The sequence below is a fragment of the Protopterus annectens genome, chromosome 10.part0 (genome assembly GCF_019279795.1).
Source record: "Protopterus annectens isolate FY-2018-M chromosome 10.part0, PAN1.0, whole genome shotgun sequence".
Taxonomy (NCBI): Eukaryota; Metazoa; Chordata; order Ceratodontiformes; family Protopteridae; genus Protopterus; species Protopterus annectens.
In genome coordinates, this window is record NC_056744.1 from 130,176,253 (window position 1) to 130,201,146 (window position 24,894).

Below are 24,894 nucleotides of genomic sequence, written 5' to 3' on the forward strand. Positions count from 1 at the left end.
TGTTTACAATTATTCCTAAAGTAAATACAACAAACTATTAGTGTTTTAAAATTTAAAAACCTAATTTCATCTGACCAAATACATCTCTTGGATAAAGTACTTTATAAAGATGATATGGGGAAGACAGCAACCTCAAACTCAAGTAAAAGGAATGCCTACCTTCACAGGAGTAGCATGCATCCTAGCTATGTTTTTAAAAATGTTACAAAGTGACAAACACAAAGAACATTAAGGTTAAATACAGGGGATGAGATAGCAAAACAGCAAATTGGTGGGTTAAAACATATTTTATGGCTAGAGGCAATTCTACACAACAGGCTCATTTTATACAAAATTATGTTATAAAAAAAGAATTTTATAACACTAGAGTGCTATAGTATTCTAAAATTAATAAAAGAAAGACATTGCTGAGAAAGCCTTCAGAGCTTAAGTTTTGGCTGTCATTGGTGCTAGGAGCTGAGGGGCTATACTGTGATGAGTAGTTGGGTCACTGCAGTGACACTGAAGCTCAGGGCAAGGGCTCTTGCAGAGCCACCACAGGTACAGATCTTGTTGTTGGCAGCAAATATTCAAATGAGAGCTTTGAAGGCAATATGTAATTTGTTTATTTGTTGGTTGTTCAGAATAAATTACCACAATTCTCATGGATCCACAAGCTAGTTTTTATTTCTTTGTTTGCTACATAACAGATGTTGATGATCAGATGATTCTGCTCATCACTTCAAATAATGCAGCCTATGTGACCTGACAAATGCCAATACCTTTGCAGGTTCTGGATGCTGTAAAGAAGGTACTGCAAAAATATACTAGTAGAATGCAATAAATGCAATATGTTTAGACTATATTAAACAATCCAGTATTACTACTGAATTGATTCATTCTTTAGTGCAATGAGTAAAGTGAAACAATTACAGACAATATAAATGTTGCAGCAGCTTTTGTTCAACAACCCATAAGTCATACACAAATCAGCTGTATTATTACATATAGCATACTTTTTTGCATGGGGTGGGGGGGGGCTTACAGCATGCAGGACAACTACACCTCAGTTTGATTTCATACCTGCCTATGTCTTCTCTGTCATCATGAAAAGCTATCCCATCTGACATTACTTAGTACAGGTCTGACCTTCTTGAATGGCTAATAATGTATTGTTGAAGCATACACCACTAGAGTGACAGCCAGATCATGGAGAAATAGAACCTTATGCAGGATGATGAATCAGGCCCCCTCTAGCCATACCAATATCCCATTACTTGTCTGTCTCTCCCCATTCACCATAAACCCATCAGTATACATATTATTTTTTCTTTACTTTTAAAATTATTACAGAAATTTGGATTTCATTTAAAACTTTTATTTCAAATTTTACAGTAAAAACACTGACAGCCATTTTTTTTAAACAGGCTAAGCATGAGCTCATCCATTGAGACTCACATTTAGTGAAAATGCATCTGGTAACTACAGAAAATCTACTGGGATTCATACTCAAATTGCATACAGTGAAGTACTAATCAGTGTCTATTTGAAGGTACAAGAATTCAAAAGACAAATATATAAGGTACAAGAATTAAAAAAAAAAAAAAAAAAAAAAAAAAAAAATTATAATGTATTTGCTAACAGCTTGGGACAAATGTCCCTTTTCAAGAACAGCCCTGTCTGGTGAAGTAACTTGGCAGAGTGACATAAAAGACAAATGAAGGCTGAGAGAAACAGCTCTTTAACAGCTCATAGCCTTAGTCATATGCATTAAGTATGAGACAAACTCTTGTAGTCCAAACACACTGCATTTCATGCCTGTGAGCCTGCAAAAAGCAAACTAAATTAAACAATGTATTCGTAGTCATACTATTAACATTAAACTGCTAAATTTCATGCTGTGCAGCTTATTCCCAGCTATATAATAAACACAATGTCAGCATTAAGGAACCCAAGGATCACATCCAAAGAGCATGGTTCAAACAGTGCTTCTGTTTACTACAATTTCCTTCCTTTTACAGATGACCCAAAGCACTGTCTGGTAAAGTGACTTGCTCGGGACAGGGCATAAATATGAAGTAAAATGAAGGATGTTGTGCAAAACTGGAGGCAAACTTGAACAAGCTAGTCTAAATCACTTAAAAATTAACAGAACAGCAGGTTTTATATCAACTGATTTAATCCAGAGTGAGCTACCAAAAAAGGGCTAGTTCAATTAAGGCACATATACACACAAAATTCCACTATGACATGAAACAAAACCTTGCATCCACTCGTATTAATAAAAAACACAATATAATACACATACACACAAAATCCCACTATAAAAAAAACAAACTTCCACCCACTGTTATTAATAAAAATACCATATAGTTCACACACAATAGCTAAAACCCTCAAACCCAACAAACATAGAATCAGACATTTTGAAATGGGTGAAAAAGCATCCCCATCACGCCCGATTTAACCCCCTTCCCATTACTTAAACTGAATAACTATGTGGTCTCAAAATTGTGGGATAAAAGACAAATACCATTAACGGGGAAAAGTCACTTACTTTTTAATTCATTCTTTATCCTCTTTAGGATTGAGCAAAATCTGAGACACAGAACATTCAATTCAGTGCCACCCTCACTAACAAACTCCACTGCCATTATGGGCCCAAGTTCATGTCTATGAATCACAATCCAGAAAGACAACATATGGGGGACAGTGTTATAGTGTTCACAGGGGATGTACTCCTCTGAACATTATATTATGTTGAGGAATGTTCGAGTCCGTCAGTGTCAAATGATGAATAACCTGAAAAAAACATTCTCAGACACAGAAGCATTCAAAAGTTGCTTGCGTATGGGGGATGTGTAGTAGTTAAGAGTAACAGATTGGCAATTTCTTTCATTTTCCACCTCAATCAAACTACCGACAATAAGTGCCTATCTCTGGTGATCTGGATATCTATTTTATTTGAATCCAGGACTATGACCTTCCTTTTTGGTATTATAACAGTTTGGTTACTGCTTATTTTGAATAACACCTCACCTATTGTGTATTAAAAGTGTGTGACTTCATCTGATTATTGGCAGAAGTGGTGTATTGATGTGTCTTGCCATGTAACAGCACATGGCACTATGACTGAGTCCTTGTTTGTGACTTTTTCTGTGTAGGGTCTGCCTTTTGTTTATGTCTCTGTGGTTTTTATCCAGGCTGTTATGGTTTCCTGTCACTTAAAAAATATTCCCTAGGTGAAATGGCATACTTTTTGCATACCTGTAGGTAAGCAAGCAGAGCGAGTGTGTGTGTGTGTGTGTGTGTGTGTGTGTGTGTGTGTGTGTGTGTGTGTGTGTGTGTGTGTGTGTGTGTTTGTATGTGTGTGGGTGTGTGTGTGTGCGTGTGTGTGTCTGTCTGAAAAAACAGCACTGATTTATATCTAAGAACGCACACAATATTGTCAGGTGTATACATAACTCTTATAGATAGCATTAAAAATTTAACAAGTCAGTATAATGCAAAACACAAAATAAAATCTGTAATTACCACCTTTACCACCTGTGTATTGCTGGAATGATGCTGTACGTATGTATGCATGTATGTGTTTTTTTTTTTTTTTTTTTTTTTTTGTGTAGTTTGAAGTTACACTTTGTTATTAAATTGGTTTCTGATAAATTTGTTTAAGCAAAAACTGTATCACAGAACGTCTAGACCCTTAGAGTTTCCTGGTTCACAACAGTCTTCTCACCCTGGATATATAAATGGATTTTGATTTTAGTAGGGATGTCTACCCTAGATCCCACCTAATGTCAAACTGACCTTGCACAGATGTATGCACAGAAAATTGCTACTGCTTATGAAGACGCTGGGGACATTATGATTTCATAAGTTTCGTAAGTATCTAGTTACACTAGATCCTCTAGAAATGTAGCTTCCTTTAGTCCATATGTATATTTCCTGACTGATATTTAATTTCAATATCTACAAGGTTGTTAAGAAGGTTGATAATGTTTCCATTTTTCTAATTTCATAGGTCAGTTTATTCCATCATTCAGGTATTGTTTTTGATAAAAAGAGCTATTAATTTTTAATAATTGCTGATTTAAACAGTGAAAACATAATTATTTCCTTGTGATATTGTGAACCTAAAATCAAGTCAAGCCCATTTTTAGTGTTAGATTATCCACATTCCTAAAGGCTAGCCACAGCTTTTATCTCAAATGTGTATAGGCTATGCTGTATAAATTTAAATACTTTAATCTCAGGTAGTAATCCAGGTTTTCCATTCACTTATCTCTTTTTATCTAAATTCTGATGATGACAGGCTACAAAAGATCGAGCTCTACTCAAGTACAGGTCTAACCATTGACTTAAAAAGACAGTGATAGAGTCTTTATCGCTTGTCATTGTTGTGTTTAATATTGGCCTAACTTTCCTCATTGCCTTATATCTAATATCCATTATATGATCCTTACACTTTAGTCCTTTCCCAATAGCAGCATCTAGCTCTTCTATGTATTCACAATCAGATAACTTCACTCATCCTAAGCTAACAGATGCACCCATACTTGTACCAGATGAAACAATTTTACATTTATTTTATTGAAGTTCAATCCCTTGGCTTCCAACTAAGTTTTTATTTGCTATAGATAAGTAGATGAGGTCACAGTCATCTTGAATTTTATACTGATTTTGAAGTCATCTGTGTATATGCACTTTGCCTACATTACAAACAGAGCAAATATAAGATTAAATAGCACAGGGTCAAAAACCAGGCTCTGAGAAACACCATATAATATTCCTCCAGGATGAGCTAACAACTTTTATTACCACTGTTTGTACACTGGTAGTTAACCAACTCTCAGTTCATCTAATAATGCAGTGATTTACCTTGAGATTGTATAGCTCATCCAATATCTACCAATGGGACAGAGTTTTGAAAGCATTCGGCATATCCAAATATACAGCAGTACAGCCTATACATTATAAACCCATGTTGAGTTTCATCAACATAAGACCTGCATCTGTTACTTCAAATAAACTGTAATAGTAAGCATCAATCAAAACACTGGGCTGTTACTGAGGACAGAGTAATAGGATAACTAGTAATAGTAATATTAGCTAATAATATGTGGCTGTCACCACCCTTATAATTGGGTACCACATAAGACTTAATCCGTTCTTCAGGTACAATGCCTTTGGTTAGTAACTGATTATGCATTATTGTTAAAGGGTAAACTAAGACATATGCAATTGTACTAATAGTCTAGTTATACTGTCAGGAACCATATAACCGATCTTTTAAAGTGTGTTCCGGGATTTCATAACATCATCATCCAGGATACAAGGACAGTCTACTAACTCACACTGGAGGACAAGTAGGTCAGTGTCTCATGAGGTTTAAAATGATTTGAGAAGTGGTTATTAAACAAATTAGCAGTCATAGAAAGGATGAATTCTTATACTGCTTATAAAGTTTATGCATTCTTTTCCTCTTGTTAGTCAACTTTTTCATTTCACTATCCCTTCATATATTTTAGTTGCCTTATGCTTGAATTTAACCTTTGTAACTCTAAGTACAGTCTACAAGTATTATGTAGATATTCACAACCTTTGTAAGGTTTACAACCCTTCCCAAGAAAAAGTCTGTAGATCATTATTATCAAGTCTGTAGTGTAATGTCTACTCGTATCATAGTATGTTATTTAACTTATGTTTGCCTTACACCGTGTTAGATTGAAATGAATGAAATCACGATCAGTGGACCTTAGGGATGCATATTCAATAAGTTATTAATCATTTGCATATTATTAACTAGTACTACACCCAGGAGGTCACCATCTGTTGTAGGATCTGGAACCAGTTGTGTCAGTTGATGTGAGTTAACAATATACATTATTTTTTTAATTACCTGAGTTCCAATCTATGTTAGAGTAGTCTTTTGGGAGTGGGGGAAGCAGGAATGCTGTGTAGGTATGTAGGTCAAGCAGCAGCAAGTTGAAATATGTTATTGTGCTCTACATGTTTTTTCACATTTGTCTCAGTCTGACATCTTTTGAGACTATGGAGTGAGAAGGGATACTGTGTGTATGTATGACAGTAGCAACTTGAAATACATGACATTGGTCATTTGTTCTTTCACTTTTGTCCCAATTGTCCCACCTAACACGGGAGTGGGGCATACGGAGAAGGGGCAGAGCAGGTGGCTATTTCTTCTTCTCTCTCTCTTTTGATTTTTAGTTTTGTTTTGCTTTTTAGATGGGTAAGATGGCAGGCACTATTCCCAAATATGATTTGCATATCCTCCCAAAAGTTTGCCTTCTCACTTTATTGTGAACTACCATTTTGTCAGCTTTGAACATTAAGTCTTGGACACAGCTTATTTCTTCTTTGAAAGTAAAAAAAAAATAATAAGACTGAATTTCTTTCCTTACTCAAGATTTTGTTCAGGCCATCATTGCATCTAAAAGATGGAAAAAAAGTTCTAAAATATAGCACAGTTATTATAGTGTAATCTTGACCAACTATAGTATGTTGAAAGGACTGAGATAAAAGCTTCAGAATAAGATAAAGGTGAGAAAACAAGAAAAAAGCAACTTGGATAGTGGGAAGAGACAAGGATAGAGGGATAACAGGGTAGGCACTGCCCATGGCGGAGCACAATGGAGGCCTTTTACTAGGGCACTACTTCATCTAGGGCCACTCTTGACGTCAGCATATCTGAACCATGGGGGATGCGCTATTTGGCAATACTTCTATAAAATTCTTTTATGAATCCTAGTCAACAGTCTTTACAAAAAATATCCTGTGTTTAAGTTTAGGAAATTTTAGCTGGGCAATATTACTATGGAATGCCTTTGCCAAATGTAGACATAATTTGATAAAGCATCTATTTCAACAAGCCAGACATAAATGTTTTTGATCAGGTAACACTGTCTGACCTATATGCAGGTACATTAAACCATCTAATGTATCTTGCACTTATAAAATTAGTGGCTCTCTCTCTTTACATTACTAAAGCTTGAGTTACCTACTCTTTCATATCTAACTGCTTAGTACATTCTGCAACTCGTAGGATATTAAACCATTTTTCCATCTTTCTTTTAAAATCTGCAATGTCTCATCTAAGACCAGCAATTATTGGAGGGGTCTATTTCAAAGTATCAAATGGTCAAACTGTCAAACCGGATGTGGTCAACAATTCAACCCTTTGAACCATTCTGACTGAGATCGTGATACAGTAGGAATCAGGGAATTTGCCCTTTTCCCCACTGCACTGCGATATCAGAGTTGGGATATATAATTAGCGCGAGGTTTGCAGGAGGGATTGTTCCCCTGCAAAAGCATTGTTTGTGTTGTTTGGGTGTATGCTGTTTATCTACAGACTGAATTGTCAACCTTATGATCTTGACTATATCGGGTTCGACAATTTAACCATTCGATACTTTGAAATAGACTTTTATTGGAGACTCCACATTCTGTATCTCAGTAGTTATTTTGGCATTAGTACTTCTGTTTTGCTCCTAGTGAGAGAAAGAGCAATAGGACATTATTTCCTGGAGATTGCTGATCACCAAAAAACATGATAACTGCTTCATAGGTGCCAGCTTGGAATTTGGGCTTATATTTTGCTCCTGGTAAGAGAAGGAGCAGAGGGCACTGATTCCTGACTGTCTCTGATTGAGCAGTAAGCTTCTACGTGAGACCTTTCTGACTGATATGCTGCTATTCAAGGCATCTACCCAAAAAAGGCCATAACAAGCCTACACACACCTGCATCATCTGGGACAAGACTGTTGATCCCCAAACAGCCTGTGGCCTACTTCTCATATTGGGATTGATGCTACAGTTTTGCTTCTTGTGACAGAAGAAGCAAAGGGGCATTGTATCCCAGCAGCATGAAGCTGTGTTGACACCAGCACTAGTAGTAACCAAACAGGCAGTAGCCAATCAGGTGAATCCCCTCTTTTTATAATTCTTGACAAAGTTAATTCTTTGTTTTTCTGTAAGTACTGCTTTATTAGCTGCAGTTTAACTTAACTTTAAAATATCTCCTTAAATACTTCATCCATAAATCATCAGGGCCTACTTATTAGTTTCCCATTGAGTGTTTGGCAGTGACCTGTATAGACACAAACATCTTGAGTTGACATTTTTCCTATAAAAGCAACTTTGAAATTTCTCCAGTACCTAGTTCCAGACAGGCAACTAGTTTGCAGTGACAAGCACTACACCCTGAGTTACAAACCAGATACTCCTAACATTACTTTACATACTCTACTTCTAAGGCCACAAGGCAAGCCAACATTGTAGTCATTGGACAATTCCATTGTAATGCACACTAATGTTCATGTCACCAGGATGAATAAGAAGAAAGTCACTGTCAGTTACTTATCAGGGGCCAGGATCTGCTACATTAGCCATGCACTCAGGATACTGGACCACAAGTGGGTATATGATCTGAGATGTACCTCCCTAGACTATATAAAGAGCAACATCATGGAGCTCTCAGAATACGTGTCCCAAGCTGGTATGAGCCTAGCACTGAGTGATGTTTTACCTTCTCCAAGGATGACACCCCAACACGGACAGAAGATGACTAACTTTAATAGTTGGCCTAGTTTCTGGTGCCTTTCTGAGGGGCTGCAATATTTGTCAGTATCGAAGGAGATGGTTAACTGACCATGCTGCTTTGCCAGAGATGGTCTGCACTTCTTCCTTCCAGGCTTTATAATATTAGTTAAAATAGTGCCTTTTTTATGTTAGGCCAAACTGAAAGTACTTCTGATATAGCAAATCAAAAACCAAGAAAATATAAAGTTGTCACTGCTCAATGCTAGGAGTCAAAACAAGAAACTCCACTGCTTATGAGCTCTCCTCGCCCTAGAGAATGCTGACATCTGTGCAGTCACTGTTTTATGGTTTAAAGCTGCTGAGAGCACACCATCAGTGCAAGGCTTTAATGTCTTCCACACATTTAGACCAGCTACTACACAGACAGGAACTAAAGGGAGAAGTGTCTCGATTTACATTAGAAATAAATATACCTCAAAACTGGTCAAACAGGGCACTGCACCTGAGCTTCTGGACATTCAAATCACCATAGGAAAAATCCCACACCAATTCCTTGCAAGCTATAGGTCCTCGTCTATGACACAGAAAAATCATAACATATATTTAAGCATATTGGAAACATTCACAGTCCAACCTAATACCATATTCATGGGCAACTTTAACTACCCACGTATTAACTGGGAATCATATATGACACCAAATGTGCAGGAATAGAGTTTTCTGGATTTTGTAAACACAAACTCCCAGGACAAGGGTGTCAGTTCACCAACCAGGGGTGCAAGCTTATTAGAGCTGGTTCTCACTAATATGGGAGAGTGCTGCACACCCTCTACTGTAATGCCTTCCCTGGTAAGGTCAGACCACTAAATAGTCTATTTTGAAGTAAAATAATAAAACTAGGAACCCCTGCCCCACCTAAGTTTGGAATGTTCAAGAACTACTCTAAGGCTAATTTCCTACTATTAAGTGATAACTCAGCAAAATTTCAAGCCCCCATAAACCCTAATAACACTTCTGCCTATGTGGAACTGTTTACAGAAACCCTATATAAACATGCTAATAGCTGCCTAGAGGCAGCTGTATCCACCAGGAAAAAATACAGAACTAACTCCAAAAACAAGATACCCTAGTGGAATCACAACATCAATAGGTTATATAAACAGAAGAAAATCAGGGGAAAAATTAGGAGGCATTGCACCCTGCAGGATAAAAACACTCTCATCAAACTAAACAAATAACTCATAGGACAAATGAAGCTACTAAACCAAGTTTGAGTTAAATTTGGCCTGTCAGGCCAAAGACAACCATAAGGCATTCTTTAGCTATGGACGAAACCTCAAAGGCAATACACAGTTGTGTGTAGAGCTCGTTTTTAATGGAGCTAACTATAATGAGACAGACGATATAGCAAACCTACTGGGTCTAAGTTTACCTCTCTCTCCCTTTCAACCCCAAATCAGGAATTACCATCAAATGTAATTCCCCCTACTATCACTAGGGAACAGGTCCTCAATGCTCTCTTTAAGGCCAAGAACACTACATTGATGGGTGCAGACAGTATCCCACCATGCCTTCTAAATAGCATAAAGCATGACCTATCAGTCCATCTGTAATTGCTATTTAACTATATCTCCAAACAGAGTTTATGCCTCATGAATGGAGAACAGGAACAGTCATCCCTGTACACAAATGTGGGGCATCTACAAACCCTGAAAAGTACAGACCCATAAGTTTCACTAGTCTCACTAGTCTCATATGCAAAGCTATGCAAAGAATTAACATGGAAATGATCAATAATGACATAGGAAATCTCCAAACACTAGACCCAACCCAATTTGGTTTTGTCAGTGGCAAGTCATACTTACTCAACATGGTGGATTTCTTTGAGAAGGTCACTAAAGCAATGGATGAGGGCAAAATAGTCCACACTGCCTACCTTGACCTGACCAAGGCATTTGACACAATATTCCACTCAGGCATTGTTGACAAACTCAACAGGTTAGGTATAACCCTTATGCCACCCAGTGGATAGCAAGCTGGCTGATAGACAGGACTCAGAAAGTTAGAATTAGGGAGTCCACCTCTACTAAGAGGCCAGTCAAAGGTGTAGTCCCCCAGGAATCTGTCCCAGGACTGGTCCTTTTTGACATTTACTTCTCTGAAGTCAAGGCCAATGTCAAGGGCCTTTGGCTGACTAAACCTGCAGATGATTGCAAATTAGGAGCAGTAATAGAATCCCATACTGACATAAAAGTTCTCCAGGAAAGACTAACACTGACATATAACTTGTGTCACAGCCATGGACTAAAATGAAATGCCAAGAAATGCATAATAGTATCCTTCGGGAAGTCAAATACTCCTGGTAACTATCATATTGACAACTATGTATATTTAGATTATTTTATTTTACCTTGCATTGTTATATTTGAGCTGTATTTTTGTTTGTTTGTTGTGACCCAGTAGTCAGGGACTTGGGGCAAACATAGACAGTAATCTAGCCTTTGACCATCACATGTCTACAGTATTGAGAACATCATTCTATGTTGCACAATTTATAAACAATGGTATGGCATCTAAGTCCAAGAATATCATTGTTCAACTATATTTAGCATTCATCAGACCTATCACTGAGTACAATGCCCCCTTTGGTATGTGCCTAACCAGGCACATCCAACAACTGGAATGTCCACAGAGGTTCCTCACTAAAAGAATACAGGGTGTAAGTAACATGTCTTATGCAGACCACTTTAAAGCCCTATCCATGTATTTTGTCTCCTACAGGCTTTTGAGGGGATTACACCTGTGCCCCTGCTGGACAGTGGCACAGGGTGCTGACTTGTTAGAACATGGTCTAAATTCTTGGCTAGGATTGTAATTGCCTCAGGGCTAATAGAATAGTAACTTCCTATGATCCTATGATCCTATGTATGTCTGGCATACAAGGCATTGTCAGATCCCACTCTGATGGACCTCCTGCATATCCACAAAACAAACAGCACCAAAATTACCCACTCTAAAGACTTAAACCTTGCCTGTGATATAAATAGGACCTGCTGGAGAGACAGGCATGTATCCCAGAGATTACCCTTTCTCTGGAACAGTTGTGCCTTTCATGTGAAGCAGAATTCCTCCTTAACCCAATTCAAGTGTAACTTGGACAGTTGAATGGGTAACAGGAAATTCATCCCTGGTTTGACACCTATGTTGATGCTGATTGAGGGCTCAGTGTCTGTTATTCTAAAAGTGTATTAATTCTGGTTTAAGCACTTGGGCTTCAGGCCAGTTATTTTACATTAAGAGGGTTCATGGTCTGCACTCTTGTGGGAGGAGAGGCTGGACTCTGCCCTTCTGAGCTGGGAATTTCTGGTTAAAGGCTTATAGTGCCTGCATATTTGAACTGCTTCTTACTGAAATTGGTACACCTTGTTTGCTGTAAAATAGACTAGATCCAGGCCTGCTGAATCTAGCTTTGTTTGTATAACTTGAGCACTAATTCAGGCATTCTTTAAAGTATTCAATTGTATTTATTACTGCTTGGTAGTAACTTGATTAAAGTGTAGCTATCATTCTAAGTCTTTTGGATTAAGCACTTGGGCTTCAGACCAGTTGTTTTACATTAGGAAGGTTTGTGGCCTGCACTGTGGTGGCAGGACAGGTAGCTTACATCCTTCTAAGTTGGGAACTGCTGATTGAGGGCTCAGTGTCTGTTATTCTAAAAGTGTATTAGTTCTGGTTTAAGCACTTGGGCTTCAGGCCAGTTATTTTACATTAAGAAGGTTAGTGGTCTGCACTCTTGTGGGAGGAGAGGCTGGACTCTGCCCTTCTGAGCTGGGAATTTCTGGTTAAAGGCTTATAGTGCCTGCATATTTGAACTGTTTCTTACTGAAACTGGTACACCTTGTTTGCTGTAGCATAGACTAGATCCAGGCCTGCTGAATCTAGTTTTGTTTGTATGCTTGTTGTTTGTTTGCTTGTTATTTCCCTGAAACGCTAATTCCACCTAAAACGCGGCTTTTCAGAGCTTCTGTGGATCCCTAGTGATATCTGCATTGCTTACTGTACTTATTTCCTTGTTTCACTTGAAAGAAAGTTACTGTTTGTCATTTTTGCATTTAAGTTACCTGTAACACATTGCATTTAAGTTACCTGGCACTTGCTCACTAAAGCAATTTATAAGTCAGCACTAAAAAATTAAAAGCACTACACCCTCACAAACTCCCCTTGGGTACCTTGTTCCCCATTGGCCCTTTTTTCAATTATAAAGGAATTCCCAATACTATTCTAGCATGTCCAAAGGTCAGTTGTCAATCTCCTCTCCGGTCCAGCTGGTGAATCTGGGAATCTTGAGGCAATGTTACAACTGCCTCATGTACACAGACAACCCTCTCCTCCTCCCAACAAACTCCAACACATGTGAGAGATGCAACCATATAGCCAAACTGGAGGCTAAGGTCTCTCAACTCAGTACTGGTGTAACCAGTCAGGAGGAGAAGGAAACCACACTCACTATGATTCCAGTCTCACATAGACCTACCACGACAGCAAACCAAACACATAAACACACAAAAACATACTCAGAGGCTCTAAATAAAAATCTGCCTAAGCAGCAGAGACCTCCAAAGCAGACACTCAAGCAACCACTACCCCAAAACAAAACACGTGCAACACATAGCTCACAAAGCCAGTGTGTCGAACAGTCACAGCCCTTAAGGCTAAACAACATACCTGATGCACTTGTAATAGGTGACTCTATCGTCAGGCACACTGACGTCCCACTCACCAGGCTGAACAAGGAGAAGGTCACAGTGAGCTGCCTGTCGGGCATTAGGATCTGCCACATAACACAAGCACTCAGGTCACTTCAAGGCAAGTACAAATATGACTCGTTCATTGTCCATGCTGGTGTGAATGACCTGAGACGTACCTCCCTGGACTACATGAAAAGAGACATAGAGGAGCTCACTGAGCATGTAGCCCAGGCCAGTATGATCCTGACCTTGAGTAGCATCTTACCCTCACCAAGAATGATGCCACAATATGAAGACAAGATGATCAATTTCAACAATTGGCTTAAGTATTGGTGTCATTCAAAGGGGATCAATGCCTGTCAGCCTGGGATGACATGCTGGACATGCCACGATGCTTCGCTAGGGACGGCTTGCACCTGTCACCCCTGGGCTTTCGGATATTGGCAAAGGCTCTTGCTTCCCCCATAGTGCCTTTTTTAGGCAAGGCTCAAAAGATAAACCCACCACCATAGGTATCACAAGGGATAAGAAACTAAGAGTAATGCTACTCAATGCCAGAAGTCTAAACCTCAAGATGCACGCACTCGAAAGTCTCCTTAGCATGGAGAACATCGATATCTGTGCAGTAACAGAAACCTGGTTCAAGGCTCCCGAGAGCACCCCAGCACTACCAGATTATACCTCATACCATGCTTTTCGGCCCCAAAACTTGGACCGAACCACAAAAGGGGGGGGAGTATCAATATTCGTCAAAGATACCCATACTTCCAGGTTGGTGGCACAGTACGAAGCATCAGAGACTATCCATGTGCAACTAACAGTGGGTAAAACTGCCTTCCAGTTTAAAGCCTGCTACAGACCACCCTCCCAAACCCAGGAACCCCACTCGGCCTTCCTGAGAACACTGGAAAATATGAAGGTCTCTCCAAACACCATTATATTGGGTGACTTCAACTACCCAAACATAGACTGGGAGCATTACTCTAGCTCCAACACCCCAGCCCAAAGGTTCCTAGAATTTATAAACTCAAATGCTATGGAACAACTTGTTATCACTCCCACAAGAGGGGAAAACATACTGGACCTGATCATCACCAACATGGGGACTCTATGCTCAGACCAGAAGTGTATACCTCACTGGTAAGATCAGACCATAAACTAATCTCACTGGATATTCACATCCCGACCCCACACCTGCCCAGAAAACCACAGTGAAAAACTTCTCTAAAGCAAATTTCACACTCCTCAAAACCGAGGTGGAATCCTTCAAAGCCCCCAAGCCTGTGGAAAATATGGCCCAGACTGTAGAATCCTTTATAAAAGCATTCTATGAACACCTTCAGGAATGCATGGATCATGCAATCCCAAATAAAACCAAGATCCAATCCTCCAAAGGTGGACCCCAGCCATAAACAAACTATACAATAGAAGGAGGAAGCTACTACATGATAGAGCAAAATCCCAAATAAGGAAGGCATCTCTGATCAGTATTAGCAAAAAACTACGGGCACTCATAAAATCATCTAAGGCCAGCTTCGAGAGAAAAATTTCACAGGACACTAAGGATAATCACAAGGCTTTCTTTAGTTATGTTAGGAACCTGGGTGGGAATTCCCAGATATGCTCAGAATTAGTCCAAAATGACAAAAAATACATTGAACCCACAGACATTGCCAACATCCTAGCTGACAGGTTCAGCACAACCCCCCCCCACCAAAAGGGCAAATATCTATCCCAGCAGAGTGCTGCCCCCCCCGACATCTCAGATGCTCAGGTAAGAACCGCCCTCTCCAAAGCAAAAAACACAGCATCAATGGGACCAGACGGTGTCTCGGGCTGCGTCCCACATGAACTCCAAGAAGAGCTAAATCCAAACATAAAACTACTGTTCAGTCTCAGCCTTACTACAGGATATGTACCCAAAGAGTGGCATACAGCAACAGTGGTCCCTCTCCACAAAGGTGGTGCCTCAATGGATCCTGGAAACTATCGCCCCATAAGCCTGACTAGCTTGGTCTGCAAAGCTATGGAAAGGATCATCATGGACCTCATAAATAAAGACATCGGGGACCTACAGCCACTGGATCCTAACCAGTTTGGCTTTGTTAATGGCAGATCCTGCCTCTTAAACCTGGTCGATTTCTTTGAAACAGTCACCAAGGCCATTGACGAGGGGAAGGTGGTCCACACAGCCTACCTGGACCTCGCAAAAGCCTTCGATACAATACCCCACTCGGGCATTATAGATAAGCTCACCAGCTTAAATATAAACCCCTATGTCACTAGATGGGTTGCAAACTGGCTCAACGACAGAACCCACATGGTTAGAATTGCTGGAGCCATGTCAGACTCCAAACCAGTTACAAGTGGCATCCCACAAGGCTCAGTCCTGGGACCTCTCTTGTTCGGTATATATTTCTCGGAGGTACAGGCCAACATGGAAGGACTGTGGCTGACCAAGTTCGCAGATGACTGCAAACTGGGCACCATAATCGACTCTCCAGCCGACACAAGCATCCTCCAAAAGGGCCTCATAGAAACAGACAACTGGTGCCAGAGCCATGGCCTCAAGCTAAACGCCAAAAAGTGTATAGTCATCCCCTTTGGCAAAAACAAAGTGCCCACAAATTACCACATTGGTGGTAATCCATTAAGTACAGAAGAAGTAATTAGGGACCTGGGGACCCAAGTTGATAGCAATCTCTCATTTGACAACCACGTGGCCAAAGTGGTTAGAAAAACATTTTATATAGCCCACCTAATCATGAAGGGATTCACATCTAGATCAGGGGAGGTCACCGTGCCTCTTTACTCATCCCTCATCAGGCCCATAATTGAGTACAATGCCCCTTTTGGGATGTACCTTACCAGACACCTGCAGCAACTGGAAAGACCCCAAAAGTACCTCACCAAGAGGATCAAAGGGCTCAAACAGATGCCATATGCTGCCCGGTTAAAAAACTCCAGCTCTACTCAGTGGCATACCGCCTGCTCAGAGGCGATCTGTGCCTGACATATAAAGCCATGTCCAACCCGGAATTAATGGACATGCTGCACCTCAGAAAATCCAAATCCCATTGAGCTACGTGCTCGAGAGACTTGAACCTCAGCACTGAAATAAATAGGACATGCTGGAGGGACAGATTCATAACCCACAGGCTCCCTTCACTCTGGAATAAAATCCCAGTCCAGGTTAGGCAGAGTCCCTCATTGACTCTCTTCAAGAGGAATCTTGATGAGTGGATGGGAGATCGTAGGTTTACCCCGGGTATCACTTCTGTGTCACTGTTAGACAGAGGCACAGTATACTAACCTCGAAAAAGGGCATAGCAAAATTAATTTAAAATGGGTGGTGAAAGCCAAACACACTCTGGCTAGGCTTATAAATGCCCTAGGGCAGATAGCCTAGTATGAACCTATGAACCTATAAACCTATGTCTCTAATGGAGACAGGCAACCTGTAAATGGTTCATCTACCAGGCCCCTGCTTGTCAATGTTTCATCTCTCAAGCTCCTTCTTACATTAATCAGGGATACCAGAACTTTGTCAGAGATTTGGGATGCATGGCTAAGCTTAAAAAGGCCCTTAAGGTCATTAGCCTAGTACACACCTATGGAGCTATGAATCTATATTGCACAATGTTTCTTTCAGATGTATCTATATCACCGTAGTTAACTGAACTGATTGTATGTTCACTACTATATGATCTTGGACATTCTTGTATGTATATTTAGAGTATTTTATTGTATTTTGCATTGTTATATTTCAGCTGTATTTTTTTGTTTGTTTGTTTCTTATCCTGCTGGTTTGAGCATGAAAATGGAAAATAAACTAAATATAAAAACGTATAATAATGCATGTTTTGCTCTGGGTGACCAAGAATATAAAAATACATATTTTTATTACTATAATGTAAGTTAGATCAATTATACCATAGCCTCTTTTATGCAGGTAACCTAAATATGTTGCTTCTCATCATATATCTCTCAACCTCTTAGAGCAAGAAAAGTGGGACAAAGGTCCAGAAATAGGGACAACTTTTAAATATTGCTCTTACAGACTTAGAAAGCTGATGGAATAACAGGTTTGCATTAACATGAATTTTCTGAAAGTTTTAAAGTCTGAAACTCAAATGTCTGCCATTATTTTTTTAATTTCAGTCTTTAATGATTTGCCACTCATTTTCCAGAAAACCACAATCTTATGAAAAACAGACCAAAAATATGAGGTAAAAATCTGGACATTCTGCGAAAATCTGTACAGTTGAGAGGTTGCTGGCCACAAAAATTCACAGCGATGGAGGTTCACAAGAATGAATTCCAAATTCAAGTGGCAATAAATACTGATAAATTAAAGGGAAACTAAGTACTTCAATATTTTATAATTTGAAATCTAATTAATAAAATCTAGCTGCAAAGAGATCTAGTAATGTAACTCAGTGAAGAAACATGAACATACTGGTTTGCTTAAATGCCTGCATCTTTGTAATGCACATAGTCTCATACAAAAGCTAGGCAAATTAAAAATACAATACCTGCTAGGAAGCACACTCTCCAGAGTCCAGAATGCAGAGACATTTTTATTTCTGTTGTCTGATTCTGTGGTAAGATGATTCCTTCCTCTAGGTAAAGCCAGTAGTCTGTACTGACAGCAATTCCTAGCAATCCCAAACCACAAACGGCAAATACACTGCTCAGCAGGGTCAAGGCCTTCCTTCCACACGAGCTCATTCCACAAAGCATCAGGCTATGGTATCCTCAGAGTGATTACTAAATGGAGGGGGAAAAGAAAGATCAAGTTACAAACTACCAGAGATAGAAATGAATATACAGAACCAGAGATAAGTTAATATACAGAACAGCATAGTTCCTTGAGATGTATGCCCAGACAGTAATGTTTCTCAGAGATCATTACTTAGGTAATTTCAATGAGTGTTTTTATTCTTGGGGTTGTGCTCTTCCCTATCAGACACATTCAATTTGTATAACAAATTCCAATAATAATCCATGCGAGAGAAAGCAAAAAATTTAGAGTAAGACTAAGCTCAGAATTTAACACAAGAGTTTGCAGACATTCACCCATGCTTTGTCAAAGCTGATCAGCTTACTGAAGTTTAACAGATCCCATTTGATAGACAGCGCTAATGGCATCCCTTTCACATTGTCCCTCTGAATTAAGCAGATTCATGTAGCTGTTGTGTAACAGCTTTTTGAGACCAAACCAGTAATGCTTGCAGCACTCACCCCATAGGTGCATGATGTGACAGTAACTAAAGGCAACACTGCTCACTGGTGCAGTTCATTAATGCTCGCTGAACTTCAGTGTGTGTCAATCTACATACAACAACGTAGATAATTACCATTCTTCACGACAACAGTACATCTGTTTGCGTAGCCCACAGAATGCATAGCTGTTTTATTCTAAGCAACTCTGATTAGCTAAATTAATGTGCTTCACAGAACTCTATTTACAGCACAGCTCTTTATTCTGATTACTGTAGTAATAGCATGCACAGGTAAGCAAATTGCACCACTCACAAACAGGAAGGGGACTTTTAAGTTAAACTATATGCTCAGTCTTCGGTTAACTGATGCCAGCTAATATCTGTTTACCACTGTCTAAAAAATATTGTAATTGAGAAAATCTGTAAGTTTATATGTTTCATGTTTACATAAATACATGGTTTTGCAAACTAAACAGGTGGATACAGGGTAATTAGGTTTTGAAACTAAAGATGGTGGGACTACACAATTAGTTTTTGAAACTAAAAAGGGTGATAGCTATAATTCGGCAGTACTTCATTCAGGAAAAAGTTATGCATGTGCATACACACACAAACACACACACACACACACACACACACACACACACACACACACACACACACACACACACACACAAAACACCGATCCACACGCACATAGACACACATTCACAACAGCTCAAGCTCCTCATATTAGCAGAGTAAGCAGGAAGATTTGTGCCTGTGAAAGCAAGTGCTCTTATTTTATGATGTTATCAGTCTGTGATCAGTATGATATAACACAAAGTTTGAAGTAGATGCACAATCCCTCTTTGTTTCATACAGACATACATATGTAGTAACACAGCAATCTCCATCCCTTATTTTTCTTGAGCAAATACTAGTTCAGACATATGCTTATCCTTTAGAGAAGTTCCTTCTTTACTTACTGCAACAGAATCAGGCAGTCACTGAAAAATATATGCAAAGTTCTGCATGATGAGCAGCGGTCTCTGCACCAAGAATATCAGCCTATCATCTATCTGACTTGAGATACAGGAGGAGGATGGACCTTTTAGCTCTTCATAGCAAAAACATAAATCATACCAACAGTGCAGGACATCCCACATTCAAAAATATGATATAGTTTAAAAGTGTCAAAAGAAAAAAGTCGTGGCTAATATCAGGAAGTATAACGCCAAAAAAGATAAAATGTCTCTCATCAAACTGAACAGACAACTAAGAACTATATAAGTCCAACAAAGCATATTTTGAGGTAAAGATAGTATCCCAGGTCAAGGACAACTGTTAGATCTTCTTTAGCATGTTCAAAACCTTAAAGACACTACACAATAATATGCCAAATTGTTGGTAAATGGAGTCATGCTCACAGAACCAGGAGATATAGCAAATCATCTGGCTGACAAATTCAGCTCCAAATTTACCCTTTCTCATCCCCAGTCACCCCCCAGGAAATACCACTCTTTCAACTATCAATAGAAAGTAGGACTTAAATGCACTCCCTAAGGCCAACATTGCAGCTTGAGTGGGCCCAAATAATATCCCAGGATGCCTCCTAAATAGCCTGAAATATTACCTATCAGGGCCACTGGAGTCATTATTCAACCAAAGCTAATGGAGGACTGCAACAGTTTGTGGTTGCAGTTTAAAGTTTAAGGTTAGTGTGTTCTATAATAACTGTAGCAAGGTGCCTCAGTAACAGAAGAGGGTTTTTTTGTTTGTTTTTTTACTGGACCTCAACTTTGGGAAGACTTTTTTTAATTTGGGTTCAGGGGCATCAGTTTGGGAAACTGACTAGGACAACAGATGACACAGCCATAAGTGGTTTCTGGTCCATGGTCTAAAATGAAATGTCAGGAAATGCAGCATTCTGCCCTTGGTCAAAAATGGGCAACTGTGTACCTACTGCATAGATAACAAGCCTTTGAAAGTTGACTCTACCATTAGGGACATCAGCACTTTTGTCAATCATTTGATTACTATGTATCCATTCTTCATAGGTTTATAGTTTGAGAGGTATAAACTATGCTAATGAGTACCAGGGTCTTTATAAGCTTAGCTGTGTAACCCAACCTAACTGTGTCCGTATGAATCATTTGCATTTGTTAGGAGGAGTATGTTAGGAAGTTTCTAAAGGTTATGGGTATGTTAGTTTTGGCATAGTTTCTTTTGTTAGGGAATCCTTTTACTTAGCCAGTGTAATCACCTGAGGTATTTCTTTCACTTCTAAGGAAGTTATTATTTCTCTCTGCTTCGTCCTCATTCGGCATATAATAGATTATGATAAATCCTTTGATATGCATCTGTCTAACCACATGACCCACATTGAGAAACCACAGCACTTTCTTGCTAAAACAATCAAGGGCATTACTTTCTTGAGCTACCTAGACTGTCTTAAAGCACTTTGTTTTTTATCCTGCAGACTCTCGAGGTGTCTTCTGTTTAACCTACAAAACCTCAAAGGATCCAATCCTATGTAATCTCCTGATCCAGGACATCTTTTTTTGGAGAAGGTTCCCCTGCACCCTAGTAGCAGGAGTGTGCAGTTAAAACTTGTCTGATTGAAGACTACTAGAACAGGGCTCAGTTTTGAGCTTTTTTTTCTGGTTAATTGGGTAACTTGTTTAAATCAGTTTGTTTGTTTTCTATTGTTTTATATATAAAAAAAATTGCACTTTCATCTGCTTTTACTGTATTTGTGTTTCTTCCTACTTTATTACTAGAGGCATTGACTACAACTCTGATCTGCGATATATAACAATAAGTATCCTTTTCTGTGCATTTAAAGTGTTTTTTTGATTGTATCTGCTTTATTTTCTGAAAAAAAAACAAAAAAAATATATACTTATTTCCCGCCTTTCTAAGCTGGTATAGTCCAGTTTTCAGGGTAGTGCTGAATTTGGGGCTGTGTTACAAATCTCTGTATTTGCCCATACCTTACTTGGATAGAAGGAAGTTTCTCTATTCACATGTGAGAGAGGGGAGCTTTCAGCAGCCTATTTGTCCCTGGAGGAGTGGTTTCAGCCCAGAAATTAGTAGTTTATTGGCCATTTTGGCCTAATTTCTATCTCTTTCATTTCTCTGCTATAAATACCGCATTTGGCCAGTTTTGTGTGCCGGGCAGTGCTGGTTAGCTAGGGTATAACTATTCCCGGCTCCACAAAGTCTCCTCTTCAATTTTTCCCTTGGAACTAGACAAACTTTAAACTTAAGCACTCAAGCCATTAATTTCTCAGCCCGGCACTTGCTCAAAAACTCATAGCAAGCACTTATAAACCCTAACACTAGACCCTCATGTACTGTACAGAAGGACAAGGCTCTCTATTTGACCTTACCAGCCATCCAGTAAAACAGTTCACTGTACCTATCCAGGCATGTCCAAAGGGCAGTATCAGGTGTACTCTCCAGTTCAACTGGTGAATCTGGGCATTTTGAGGCAATGTTACAACTGCCTCATGTACACAGACAACCCTCTCCTCCTACCACCAAACACTAATACATGCGAGGGATGCAATTATACAGCCAAACTGGAGGCTAAGCTCTCTCAACCCAAGACTGGATCAGACAGTCAAGAGGAGAAGGGAAATACTTGCATCACACCACCAGTCTCACATAGACCCATTAAACCAGCACTGGCAAAAAACATACATAAATACATGAAAACATACTCAGAGGCTCTAAATAAAAATCTGCAAAAGCAACAGAGACCTCCAAAGCAAACATCCAAGCAACCTCCACCCTCCAACACAAACCATGAAACACATACTTCACAAAACCAGTGTGCCATGCAATCACAGCCCTTAAGGCAAAATAACATACCCAACATACTAGTAATAGGTGACTCTATAGTCAGGCACACTGACGTCCCACTCACTAGGCTGAATAAGGAGAAGGTTACTGTCAGCTGCCTGTCAGGTGCCAGGATCTGCCACATAACACAAGCACTCAGGTCACTTCAGAACAAGTACAAATATGACTCTGCCATTATCCATGTTGGTGTGAATGACCTGAGCTGTACCTCCCTGGACTACATGAAAAGAGACATGGAAGAGCTCTCTGATCAAGTAGCCCAGGCCGGTATGAACCTGACCCTGAGTAGCATCCTGCCCTCACTAAGAATGATACCACGGTATAAAGAAAAAATTCTCGATTTCAACAATTGACTAAGTTTCTGGTGTCATTCAAAGGGGATCCAGTATCTGTCCACCTGGGATGACATGCTCGACAAGCCACGCTGCTTCACAAGAGATGGCTTGCCCCTGTCACCCTTAGGCTTTCAAATACTGGCCAAGGCTCTTGCCACCCCCATAGTGCCTTTTTTAGGCCAGGCTCAAAAGACAAACCCACAGCCATAAATAGCACAAGTAACAAAAAACTGAGGGTAATGCTACTCATTGCCAGAAGTCTAAACCTCAAAATGCATGCACTCGAGGCACTCCTCAGTATGGAGAAAATTGATATATGTGCAGTAACAGAAACCTGGTTTAAGGCTCCAGAGAGCACCCCAGCACTACCAAGCTACAACTCATACCATACATTTCGGCCACAGAACCTGAACTGAAATACAAAAGGAGGGGGCGTATCCATATTCATCAAGGATACCCACACCTCCAGGTTAGTGGCACAGCATGATGCTTCAGAGATCATCCACGGGCAACTAACAACAGGCAAAACTGCAATTCAAATTGTAGCTTGCTACAGATCACCCAATATGTCCCAGAACCCCCATTCCATGTTTCTAGAAACACTGGGAAACATAAAGGTCTTACCAAACACCCTAATATTGGGTGATTTCAATTACCCAAACATTAACTGGCAGAACTACTCAAGTACTAACTCCCTTGCCCAACATTTCCTAGAATTTATAAACTCAAATGCCCTGGTTCAACTGGTCAACACTCCCACCAGAGGTGACAACATATTGCACCTGGTCATCACCAACATGGGCGACCGGTGTTCCACACTGGAGGTCAACCCCTTGCTGGTTAGATCTGACCATAAACAAATCACTTTGGATATCCACATTCCGCCTACATCCCCGGACAAGGAAACCACTGTGAAAAACTTTTCAAAAGCAAACTTCACGTCACTTAAGACCGAGGTGGAAAGTTTCAAAGTCCCCATGCTAAAGGATAACGCTGTCCAAGCTGCAAAATCCTTTACTAATGCAATCTACAGGCACCTACAAGAATGCATGGACCATGCTATCCCAAACAAAACCAAGACTCACTCTTCCAAGAAAAGGAAACCAGTCTGGTGGACTCCTGCCATAAACAAGCTGTACAATAGAAGGAGGAAACTAGTGCAGAAAAGAGTAAAATCCCAAGAAGGGAAGACATCCTTGATCAGTATCAGCAAGAAACTACGATCCCTCATAAAATCATCCAAGGTGAGCTTCAAAAGAAAAATTGCCAAGGTCTCCAAAGATAACCACAAGGCATTCTTTATCTATGTCAAGAATCTAAGTGGCAATGCTCAGATCTGCTCAGAGTTAATGCAGAATGGCACAAAATACACTGAACCAACCAATATCGCCAATATCCTGGCAAGCAGGTCCGGCGCAAACTTCACCCCCTCTCACCCCCAAAAGGGTCCATAACCATACCAGAAGAATGTAGAGTCCCTGAAATCACAGACACTCAGGTTAAAACAGCCCTCTTCAAAGCCAAAAACACAGCATCAATGGGACCGGACGGTGTCCCAGGCTGTGTCCTACATGAGCTCAGAGACGAACTAACCCCTCACCTAAACACACTGTTCAAACTCAGCCTCTCCACAGACTACATACCCATAGAGTGGTGCACAGCAATGGTTATTCCACTCCACAAAGGTAGAGCCATAACAGACCCTGGGAACTATCGCCCTATACTCCTGACTAGCTTGGTCTGCAAGGCTAAGGAGCGCATCATCATGGAACTCATTAACAGAGACATTGGGAACCTTCAAACACTGGACCCTACCCAGTTTGGCTTTGTTAAGGGCAGATCATGCCTCCTAAACCTGGTGGACTTCTTTGAGACAGTTACCAAGGATATAGACAAGGGAAAAGTGGTACACACAGCCTACCTAGACCTCACAAAGGCGTTCAACACCATTCCCCATTCTGGTATTATAGACAAGCTCACCAGCCTGAACATAAACCCCTACATCACAAGATGGGTTGCCAACTGGCTCAAGGACAAAACCCACATGGTGAGAGTTGCGGGAGCTAAGTCTGTCTCTAAACCGGTTACAAGTGGTGTTCCCCAGGGCTCAGTCCTAGGACACCTCCTGTTCGGCATATACTTCTCAGAGGTACAGGCAAGCCCAGGAGGACTATGGCTGACCACGTTTGCAGATGA

General features: G+C 40.0%; 1 protein-coding gene across 4 annotated transcripts in view; it reads right to left on the reverse strand.

The window, feature by feature from the left end:
* Window positions 1-24,894, reverse strand: part of CACNG5 (calcium voltage-gated channel auxiliary subunit gamma 5) — a 576,119-nt gene that overhangs the window by 242,587 nt on the left and 308,638 nt on the right. For 2 of the 4 annotated variants that reach the window (XM_044085101.1, XM_044085098.1), the window contains exon 2: window positions 17,825-18,059. In XM_044085101.1, coding sequence (XP_043941036.1) covers window positions 17,825-18,032 — 208 coding nt within the window. In that variant the 5' untranslated portion in view covers window positions 18,033-18,059. Of the gene's footprint in view, window positions 1-17,824; window positions 18,060-18,368; window positions 18,498-24,894 lie in introns of those variants that run through there. The other 2 variants (XM_044085099.1, XM_044085100.1) reach the window with 2 other exon arrangements.